This window comes from Selaginella moellendorffii, unplaced genomic scaffold (genome assembly GCF_000143415.4).
Source record: "Selaginella moellendorffii unplaced genomic scaffold, v1.0 SELMOscaffold_144, whole genome shotgun sequence".
NCBI lineage: Eukaryota > Viridiplantae > Streptophyta > Lycopodiopsida > Selaginellales > Selaginellaceae > Selaginella > Selaginella moellendorffii.
In genome coordinates this window covers 177,983-189,325 of record NW_003314405.1, presented here as the reverse complement: position 1 = coordinate 189,325, position 11,343 = coordinate 177,983, and the positions used below count along the sequence as shown (strand labels likewise).

Below are 11,343 nucleotides of genomic sequence, written 5' to 3'. Positions count from 1 at the left end.
TCTGTCTTTGTTATAAACTTGCCAGTTTTCAACCTTGCCTTTATTATTCATGTAGTTGTGGAATAGGACAGCCATCACAAGGTAAGTGCCATATTGTTGAGAGGTGTTGTTCTTCATGTCCTCCCACTTATGCTTTTAAGCTGGCATTGGTGGTTTCAGCCACCCCAATGTTCATCAACTGTGCAGACTGTAGCAAAGAGGGGAGCTCCAAGGCCATCCTTGATCTTCCTCATTTTTTTCTTTAATGTATTTGTCAGACTGTTGAAAAGCTCTACACCATCTGTCAACTTTTTGATTAATGTATAATACCTCATCATGTTTTTTTGCTTTTATATTTGATTTAAATAAGTATCAACTTTGTCTATTAATTCCAACCATCTATTTGTAATCTCAGTCGCTACTGCCAATTTGGTGTAGGTATATGGTTTAATGCTTTATTAATCTCTTACTTAAGTTGTTAAGAATATAGAAGTGTTCATTGTCAGAATGAGAACAAGTTTAAACTCTTGATAACATCTTTCTGCTTTGCACAAGGATATTCAGTCTCTAATCTTGATGTTCGAATTAATAGAGGTGGTTGCAATCCATGTCGTGGGGAGTTCGCTTTGGGCCCGAGGCCGTGAGAGACAAGATCGACTTTCTGATGAGCATGGACATCCACTACCGGCACGTCGCGGTGATGCTCAAGGCCGAGCCACACATCCTCCAGGTTGACAATGCTGTGCTCAAGCAGAAGCTCGACTTTCTCTTCAAGGGGATGAAGCTGGACGTGGAGGAGCTGCTCAAGTGCCCGGCCTACCTGAGCAAGAAGAGCATGGATAGAGTGAAGATCCGGTGGAAGGTGCTGTCCTTGCTCAAGTCCAGAGGGATCATCCAAAGGATCCATCTCAAGGACATGGTCACTTTACCCAGGAAATGGTTCGTGGAGACCTTCGTGTTCAAGTATCCCGATTGTGGAAGGGTCGACTATGGCGAACGATCGGCGTTGAAGCAAGCTCGTGCGGAAGCTAGAGGGGAGAGATCAACGTCATACTACTAGTCACAGGTATTTCCATCTATTGTTTGGAGCTAGCTCAGTTTTTTAGTTTTACAGGTGCTCTTTACAAGCACTAGCAACGCAAGACAGGCTCACATCTGACTTGTAAGTGAATTGTGAGCTCTATAATTCAAGTTTTCAACTTTGCTCACAGGTCTCCTTGCGAGTTGAGAGCTCTTCGTATCTCGTAAGATGATGCTGTGTTCTTGTCCTGTTTGGAATCAGAATCGAAGTTAGCTGTGTGCTTCTTTTCATTGTCATGAGATGCATGGCAAACTTATACTTATTGGGATCTCTGTTTACCACATCTTCTTCAGTGGATTGAACTTGTTTTCAGGCCATGGATCGTCCGAAAACCTTGGATCCACAGCTGGCTTCTAAGAGGCGTACATCAAAACAAGAAAGAAAATTTACCAGGTAGCGTCACACGTCAAGAGTTTCGTCTTCCTCTCAACACCGCTGTTTGCTGTTTGTGCACTTGCTCTAGCTCTAGGGAGTACGATATCTATGTGCTTAGCAGCAGCTTCGGTTTCTCCACACAAGTCTTACACAACTCTTGTGATAAACCAATAGAGAAACTTGTCATGTTCGCGAGCAATATGGATTGAGTTACAAGCTGTTACCAGCTGTTTTGAACATAAGTGACAAAAAAATTTGTTAGTATGTACATTGTGTTTTCCACTGCTAAATATTTCTGAATTCTATAAATTAGAAGGAAAAGAAATAATGAAAGAAGCATTCTCTGAAGTGTTTTGTGATGGCTAACTCAAGCGTCACAATGCTATGCATTTCTCTTGTGGTCTTGTCTGCTGGATTAGTATCTTATGCTCGGACAGAAGGTACATATTTATTATTATTAATGGCTAACTTGCTTTGCTCAGATTTATCAAATCTTAGAGACGCCTCTAAACTCTTTTGTGATCGCTGCCAACAAACAAACAACGAAGTGTATTGTGCATTCTGTAATGCAATCAAAAGTGGTTCAACTCCAAGCAAAACTTTGGATGAAGATGAGTCTGTGCCTTATGTGACAAGTGGTGTTGCCATGGATACATATGTGACCTCACCACTTGAAAAAGATCCACAGTAAGGAGTTTCTTTTGGAAGACTAATAACAAATATTCTGTGCAAAATATGCAGGTCAATTTCTGCCAAGAAAGAGAGCAAGGATTCTGGCAGCTACTTCTGTAAGATTTTTTGTGGCAGTGGTACCATCTTCTCAAGTAAACAATGTAGAGCTTGCCCCGCTTCAGCTCCATCTCCAGCACCATCTTCCAACCATCACTAAAATATCTATACTGTTGAACTAAATAATTTAATAACAAAATGAATTTACTCCTTTCTGGTCCATTATCCTGCAGCAAATCTCAAGAGTATTTAAGGCACAAGGCAATGGAGGAGCACTTGCACCACCATGCTTGCTCCTGGAAATGTCATCTTCACTTAATCCTCCATGTATTTATTATAGAGAACATTGGCAATATTTCTCAATTCATTACAAAGATTTAAATAGCATTTGTGAATTCCTTAGTCTTGTGAAATGCACTTATGCCGAGAGCTTATATTTACTAATAAGGGCATTTGGTCAAAGTTGAATTGAGTTCAACTCAACATAAGTCAACTCAAGTCAATGCAGTTAATTATACAAAGGAAATTTAAGTTGAAAAAATGATGATTCTGACCAACTTTATAATATTGAAACTGAGTCAAGAGTTTATACTAGATTAAATCATTTAAAAAGAGAATCTATCTTTTCAAAAGTTATATTGTTTTACTATGAACTACTTTTACAATTGTCACATTTTGATTTTCTTGTATTAATCAAGAAATACAAGTTGAAACATTTTGATGGCTAGACATTATTAATGTATGCCAATCAATGCAATCTACATTTACATATTATTCCTTCATTTGCAAGATTTTTCTAGAGTTATTGAAAAGATGGGAAGCAAAAAATATTAAAAATCTATAAGTAAGATTTGTGCAAAGGAATATAAGAATATTAATTTCATTTCACTGTCACAATCTCCATTTAGGAATGTGAAAACCATTATCACCATTGATAAAATACTTCTATTATTTCTAAAACAACACTCTAGAGTAATAGAAATGAAAAAATAAATAGTATAATAGAAAGTATTAAAAAATCTACTCCATTGAACATTTTTGGCATTTGTAATTTATATATTGTGAGGGCCAAGTATTCGGCATCGTAGCCGTACACTTGGCCCTCACAATATCAATTTATATAAAAAATTTACTTATATTGCAATCCTCCTATATGAGAAGAATAAAGTATATTTTCATAGTGAATCCTCATTAGGAATTTTCAAAAGTCATTTATAATGGCACACTTTTGTAAGTAACCAAAAAAGAACAATGATCTTTAAGAGTTTAAATATAAAAGGAAAGAGCTCATGAATAAAGTATTTCAAGACATTGAAATACTTAGAATATTTAAGGTTAATCATCTTTAGGTTTGAATAGTATTAAGCTAAATGCTCCTATAATGTCCAAATTCAAAAACTTACATTTGGGTTTTAAGTCAGACTTTTTGGTTGGCTAAAAGAATTATATTATATATTAAAATTAATATCTAGTGGTTCAATTTGCATTTGGTATCATAAGTGGTATTGGGTTTAACATTTAATAATCCAATTTACTCAGATTGGGCTTGCCTCAAGGGGTAGAGTATCAAAAGAGTGAGGTTTTTAAGATAGCTGCAACTTTCAACTTTCATTCATAAAGGCATAAACTTGCAAGGAAGCATAATAGATTATAAGTAATTAAAGAAAATAACTCAATAAATCATTTATAAAAGTTTATATATAAAAGGAAAGGGCCATGAATAAAAGTGTATACCCTTTTTGAATCAGTTAAGGGTTTGGGATATTTTGGGTTTGATGAGTAGTATGGGCTAAATGACCTTTTAGAATGTTTAAATTCATAAGTATAAAACTTAGATAACATGTAATTGCATTTTGCCATAAAATATATATAATTGAGCATATCCAAAAATGAGTATCCCAAAATTGAAGAAATTCATAATCACTATATTAAGCTAAAGAAACACCATTCAAAATAAATTAATTAGAGATTATTGAATAAATGAATCTAGATTAAGTTGCTTCAATTTGTAACTTAAGATAGTGATAAAAAGAGTAGAAAATTATGTAGAAGAGTTAATTTAGAAGCAAGAGGAATCAAAAAGAGTTTGATGATGAAGGTCAAATGCAAAATCTTTATAAGAGTGCAAGTTAATTATATTAAATAAAATTATTATCTTTTTCATTTATTGTCTTTGAGTAACATATAATCACAAACTAAAAACAGAATAGTGATTATGACAACTAAGGGTGATGGATAGAGCCAATTTTATGGGATTATCAAGGAGAAGTTAATGCACTGAAATGACATTACACACATTTCATTCTAAAGGGTTTGTGCATAGGAATTTTAATACTATTAGTTTTTATATTGATTTAAAATGGTTTGGTTAAAGTGAGACTTGCTAATTTGGAAGGTGTTCATATTTCAATTGAAGATGGTGAGATTAACTTTGAAGATAAAGAGTTTGGAAAAATACTTATGGAAAATTAACATCTTATTGTAATTAATATTTATAAGAAGGTTTCACAAATATACTTTAATATGTGTAAGAATTTTAGTAATATATTGTAAATTTTGACAGTAATTTCTTCTAAATAGTCTATAAAATTATAGGAACATGCTAGATAGAAAGGTGGAAATTAAAAGATGTTTATTAAAACTCCCTTTACCCAAAACTAGCATTAACCTAAAAGATAAGAGTTTTAAAAAAATATTTTTTACAAATATATTTATAAAAATAATTTGCTGCACTTAATTTGCTTTATTTGGAAGCAATATATGTCAGATTTCGAACCAATAACATACTGTAAATTAGAAATTTCTTAACTTAAAGTGAATCTTTCCTTCATGATAAAGCTTGGTTTTGAGATGAAAAAATACTTTTACACACAAAAATATTAAAGAGGTATGAAAGTTTAGATTTTTGCTCTTCAAAGCTCATGGTAAAAAGAAACAGACTTTTCTTCTAAAAACACTTCCACCAAATGTAAATCTTTTTGTCACAGGCTCCCTTTGGAAATCATCTTGTGTTCATTTATTTTTTTTCATCACTCAAAGCTTTTGAACTAGCCAGAATTTCAAGCTAAGATCCACCACAGCATTTTGCATGGTGCTCGCACTTGTAATGACTGCCCTTCACAATCACTCTCACCAGAACGATCGTCCATGCTCTCTTCCAGTGCTATGCATTTGATAATTTTGCCACTCAAGCTGTATTATCACTCGTCAAAGTTCTCCATTTTGATCAACAGTTTTCATCTTTTTTCTTCCTTTAATTAATCTTATATATCGCGCATCACGGCGACCTGACGGTAGTGGATGTCATCCGCCTCGGGTCCACAGCGAACTCCTGTATCAAGCTCTCCCTATATACTTGAAAGCGCCGACAAACCATTGTGCTGGAACGATAGCCACCAACCTATCGCAGAACTTTGAGCAGCAGACGAAGCTTCACTACCCAGCTCGCGGATGCGATCATGGAGAAGTTTCTTGCGGATTTCAGAGATCTCTGAAGAGTACTACCTGTCCGAGGACCATACTTGCCAAATCCTCTCTCTTTAGCCTCCAACTTAGGGTTTTTAGAGCAGCGCTTCTGGGTAGATGGTCGCGATGGCGCTTCAAGGGCGATGGATGCTTCTGTGATGCTGTGATGCTGACCCTGCATCAGCTCTTTCAAACAAGAGTTCCAAGGGTTGTGTACAGGCCCGGAAGAGATCTCCCCACAGACAGGGTCACAGATTCAGTCTACAAGCGAGATCCGGCTTCTGGATATCATGTATGGGACTCATTCCTAGACGAGGCAAGGGCATTTTGTGCCAATTCGGTGGATTCTCTCCCGGTGTTTGACCACCCTTTCCCTGTGGGACTCGGAGATATCTCCTGTGAAGAAGGTGTGCGACACAACATCTATGCGTTCTTCACACGGACCCTGGTGGAGATGAACAGGGAGAGGCGCCGACGCGATCCAACAACGCCCGTGATCTTGTTTGCTGATGGATCGGCCGCAGTCATGATCGGGCATCCAGATTTCCTTCACATAGGGGCCGGAGATGCATTCTTCGCGTGCACCGAAGCGAAGAAGGAGGGTGCTTTGCCAAGCACTCTACGTGGTCAAGAATTCGCTCGGCTTGCTCAACAGGAGCCACGACAGCATCGAAAGATGTTAAGCCAAGTGAACGGCTATCTATGGGATAATCGCACCATGCATTGTGGGTATGGTGCGATCACCAACTGTAACGCTTGGTGGTTTATAAAAGTGACTCCAACCAGTGCCCTCTATGTTTCGGATCCTGTTACGTGTGATGCTGTGCCTGGAGCAAATAACATCAGCTTGCACCAAGCTTTGTGGTTTTACCACGAACTCATGTGCCAGAACACTCTCCCTCAAGATCCTCCTCCTCCAAGTGACAGTGGTGGAAGCAGTGGAGGTGAATCCTCTAGGGGCAAGAGAAGATGGGATCCTCCTGTTTACTCTATTATCCCACGACAAAAAAGCATGCGCATTGGAGGATCTAGTGCTGGGGGAAGTGCTAGAGTGGCTAATAGGTTTTTGATGAAGAAGCTATATAGCTTATGTGAAGCTCTAGGAATATCTTCAAATCTTGTGAAGGGGTATTTCCAAATACTTGAAGCTCATGAGCATGAGGTGCTACAGTTGATTGAAGCTGAAAGGGAGCAACATGTTTTCAGAGGGAAACTCAAGGGAGATGACGTTGTTATCAAATGGTCTGATACCACAAAGTTTGAGGAAAGAGTTACTAAGTACCTTCGTGAGCTATATTCATATGCATTACTTCGAGATTTGCAAGGGATATGCATTCCACGATTATGGGGAGCTGGATTTATAGCTGAAGGTTTAAACTTCTTTCTAGCTATGCAAGACAGTGGTGGGATCTCGATTGATAGGGAACCACATCTTCAAACCCGAGAAAAGTTTGAGGAGGCTTTGGTACATCTCGATGCTATTCATGCGAGAGGTTTCATTCATGGAAAGATTCAGCCTGCAAACATATTAGTAACACGTGATGACGAGATTTGGTGGATTGCACTCTCTGAAGCTAGACCAGGAAATGCGCAAGAAATGGTCGAGGAGAGGGCTCAAATGCAACAGATGATTCCAAGATCATAGACAAATTGTTCTTTTCTTGTATTAAAACTGTTCATTCACCATCTTTTTTTTGTACTCCAGTTAAAATTGTTCCTTTCACCATCTTTTCTTTGTATTCCAGTATCTTTGAAAAAATCTCAACCTGCAAGCACGCAGGCAATCAATCGTAACGCCTTGACTTCTCTGTCCCATAGTCGTACTAATGTCTGATCTTTCCTTGTTGGTGTCTCTTGAATCACGATTCATAGAGTTACTGGGTAGCTCTGATTCACATAGTGTTCATAGAGGATCATTACTTGTTCCCAAACGCATACCGCACGCTCATCCTCAGCGTCGTCTTCCGTAACACCCAAGTTTATCTCCTGAATGGGAAACACGGACGTCAAAGATAAGAAAGAACGCTCCCTGGCAAACTATTGTGTCAAAAAAGAGTATAAAATCAGGAAGACACGTCTATAATACAACACATCTTACACAGTGGCATCGATCTTTGTACGTAGTGCTCTTACACCTTCCAAGGTGCAAGTTTCGACAGCTGCTTCACCTCCCAGCTTGGGATGTCTCCTCTACTGCAAAGACACGAATTAAAAAGCTCGTGAAATTACAGTGATGGCACCTGGCATGTGATGAGCTGCGAGTGTCTCTGATATTTGGTGAGATGCTTCTCGGCTAACATCACAGCTGTGCTTCGAAATGTACCACCATCATCTACCAAATTGGCCTCTTCCAGCCTTTGGCGGATTCCATGGACCATAAACACAAGGTGTTCCTTTGCATTAAAGCTCAGAAAAGATCAAAAAAGAAAACAAACCACTAGCCCCATCAAATGGTAGGCATTTCCAAAGTAAGGATAAACCTTATCATTGTATGCTCTATGTTGTTAAGAGCTTCTATGCACATGTTCAAAGTCGGATGATGTCTTTGTTATAAACTTGCCAGTTTTCAACCTTGCCTTTATTATTCATGTAGTTGTGGAATAGGACAGCCATCACAAGGTAAGTGCCATATTGTTGAGAGGTGTTGTTCTTCATGTCCTCCCACTTATGCTTTTAAGCTGGCATTGGTGGTTTCAGCCACCCCAATGTTCATCAACTGTGCAAACTGTAGCAAAGAGGGGAGCTCCAAGGCCATCCTTGGTCTTCCTCATTTTTTTCTTTAATGTATTTGTCAGACTGTTGAAAAGCTCTACACCATCTGTCAACTTTTTGATTAAATTCTTAAATGTATAATACCTCATCATGTTTTTTTGCTTTTAATAATTCTCTGGGTTTTTCTTATTTGATTTAAATAAGTATCAACTTTGTCTATTAATTCCAACCATCTATTTGTAATCTCAGTCGCTACTGCCAATTTGGTGTTGGCATAGGTATATGGTTTAATGCTTTATTAATCTCTTACTTAAGTTGTTAAGAATATAGAAGTGTTCATTGTCAGAATTAGAACAAGTTTAAACTCTTGATAACATCTTTCTGCTTTGCACAAGGATATTCAGTCTCTAAATCTTGATGTTCGAATTAATAGAAGATGTTTTATGGAAACTATAAAACATATAGTTTTTTATATAGCACCAACCAAAACAAAATTCTTTTTCAAATAGTATTATCCCCATACTATGAACGATGTGCACCTAGATCTCACAATACTACATTTTTTTGTAGTCTTTCCCAATAAAAGCAACGAACATTAATTGACTCAAATAATCTATTGCAATAAAGAAGATGGAGGAAAAAAATTGGAGGATTATTTTTATTTTTCTTTTGAATAGAAAAGCATCCCTCTTTATATTCAAGACACCAGAATTATTTCTTCTTCATCCATGACTTCATTATCTATTTCTAGCTCTTTTCGAAGAAATCTACTATACTTCTTTTGTCTCGTGGCCTAACAAAAGTTTTGCTAGTATGAGAGCGAAAATAAAACTAAGGAAATTTTACTTATAAATCCCAGAGGCTAAAATCAGTGGGATTGAGCTGGTTCTTCGACTAGGGCTCCTTCGTGGATCTCATCCTCACGACAATCCTTGGAGATTCGGGCAGTTGGAGATTACGGCTTCGCTGCCATCAAGTACATGCTCGGGGCCAAGATCACGGCTATGGCGGAAGGGTGGCAGCTCATGGATCAATCAAAGTATATTCCAAATGCGTGGATCTTATAGAGATTCGAGCCCGGGATCGTGGAGTACCGTACGCTCCTGTACGGTTGAAAATCGAACCATGGCATGGCCCTAGCCTAGGGTTTACAGAAGAGAAGAAGTAATGGCGGACGACGACTACAACGATTTCGATGGCGGCGGCGAGGAGTAAGTCGCCACATCTCTGCACTTCGATCGTCTAATGCTGTGTATTGCAGCTACGATGAGCCTGTGGAGCCCGAGGTACGATATATCCGCTCCATTTCAAGCAGCGGTTTGATTGATCTTCCAGGAAGAGGTCGAGGAGCAAGAAAACAATGAGGAGGCGCCGGAATTTGGCGGCGATGGGGAATTCCAAGAGGCGGAGAGCGAACAGGTCAGTGATAAGCCCAGGAAGACAACCAAGTATATGACCAAGTATGAGAGAGCTCGCGTTCTTGGGACACGGGCTTTGCAAATCAGGTGAGCGAGAACCTTCTCTCGCGTTTGGTCTGGCCAGCGAGAACTCAAGTTCCTTTCTTTTGCCTTTCGTGACAGTATGAACGCTCCAGTGATGGTGGAACTCGAGGGCGAGACAGATCCACTCGAGGTATAGAAACTCTGAAAAGGAATTTGTGTGGAGTGATGGAGCTCTGGAATGTTCTTTGCAGATTGCTATGAAGGAGCTGCGTGAACGGAAGATCCCTTTTACGATTCGGCGGTACCTCCCTGATGGAAGGTATGTTAAGTGAGTGATCCTCTTCGCGCGTTTCTAAGAATTCTTGCTTCTAGCTACGAGGATTGGGGCGTAGACGAGCTGATTGTGGAGGATTCTTGGAAGAGACAAGTTGGAAACTAGTGAACAGAAAAAAAGCATCTTGGTATATTCTTTGCATATGCTTTGAGGGTAACCTAATGAAACTAACTAAAGAAGAATTCACTGGCGTTCTGGGTATGGTTCTTTCGTTTGGCAGAATGGAGGTGGTGAAGTTCCAGAAGCAGCTTGAGAGCCGCTGTGGCGGGTGAATTACTACTACAAGAAGCTCAAGAAAGTTGTCAAGAGAATCAAAAACCAGATCCGAACCAGGAGCACAAGGTGCTCGATTCAAATGTCTTCTCGGTTGACAAGAGCAAGCTCCAAAACTTAAATCCCAGTGCCATCCTGAGCAGCTGCTGTGAACAATCCATATCCTCAGAAACTTCCATGGTTTGTGATGACTGTACAAAACACTTCAATATCATTAGGTTGTGCACAAGATGCGAATTGGAGATGGTGATTTTTATGAGACGGAGCTGTTTGGAACTCAATCGGGTCACGAAAAGAGCTTCTTTTTCGGCCTTGAGGATCAGCTCAACAAAGTGGACAAGTTTTTAGATGCAAGGAAGAGGAGTACGATGCTCAAGCACAGCAGGACTACACTACCAAAAGAAGAGAGAAGTCCTGGAAAAATACATCATACCAAAAATGAAGAGCCAGTTTTTCCACGCAACCGCCTGGTGAGCGCTTCTTGGGGGAAGAGAGTTTGGACTGGTGACAAGCTTCCACTCGTTCTTCTTGATTTTGTATCGGTAGAGATCACCATAAATGTAAGTCTAGCATAGCAAACACAAAGATCAAATCACTGTAGCAAAACTAATCACAAACCTTGTCACCATTGTAGTATTCACCTCCATACACAATCAGCACAGTGTCCTTTGGGACAGGCTTTACAGACACCTGAAACGCCAAAAAAGAAGAATTCTAGAGAATGTGACCTTCCACAAAACTCTATGAGCTTCCAGAGTGGAGACTTCAATCGAATTCTTAAGCACACAGCAATTTCTCACTTCCTCTAAGAAATTATTGGTGGAAAGCTCCATTGGAACTCTTCCTATCCAGCCAAGTCACAAATGAGCAGCTTTTGTTTGGTGGTCACATAGACAAGTGGTTGCAGCTCAATGCCTGCTGTTGAAGCATGCCTTTGGAAACATGATGGAAAG

General features: G+C 39.1%; 1 protein-coding gene and 1 long non-coding RNA gene across 3 annotated transcripts; both read left to right on the top strand.

Annotated features, from left to right (window-relative positions):
* Nucleotides 1-737: 737 nt before the first annotated feature.
* On the top strand, nt 738-1,290 carry LOC9646489. Its single transcript, XR_002991239.1, has 3 exons — nt 738-1,045; nt 1,094-1,141; nt 1,191-1,290. It is a non-coding gene; the product is annotated as an uncharacterized LOC9646489 (long non-coding RNA).
* Nucleotides 1,291-9,455: 8,165 nt separating this feature from the next.
* Nucleotides 9,456-10,616, top strand: LOC9646487 (DNA-directed RNA polymerases II, IV and V subunit 6A). 2 transcript variants are annotated; one of them, XM_024666616.1, is made up of 7 exons: nt 9,456-9,552; nt 9,603-9,627; nt 9,677-9,846; nt 9,922-9,973; nt 10,035-10,102; nt 10,156-10,244; nt 10,338-10,616. In XM_024666616.1, the coding sequence occupies exons 1-6, from the start codon at nt 9,509-9,511 to the stop codon at nt 10,220-10,222; spliced, it is 426 nt and encodes a 141-aa protein (XP_024522384.1). In that variant the 5' UTR covers nt 9,456-9,508; the 3' UTR covers nt 10,223-10,244; nt 10,338-10,616. The 2 variants fall into 2 exon arrangements, with proteins under 2 accessions (XP_024522384.1, XP_002992934.1); XM_002992888.2 differs by lacking the exon at nt 10,338-10,616 and having other exon boundaries at nt 10,156-10,308.
* Nucleotides 10,617-11,343: the final 727 nt, after the last annotated feature.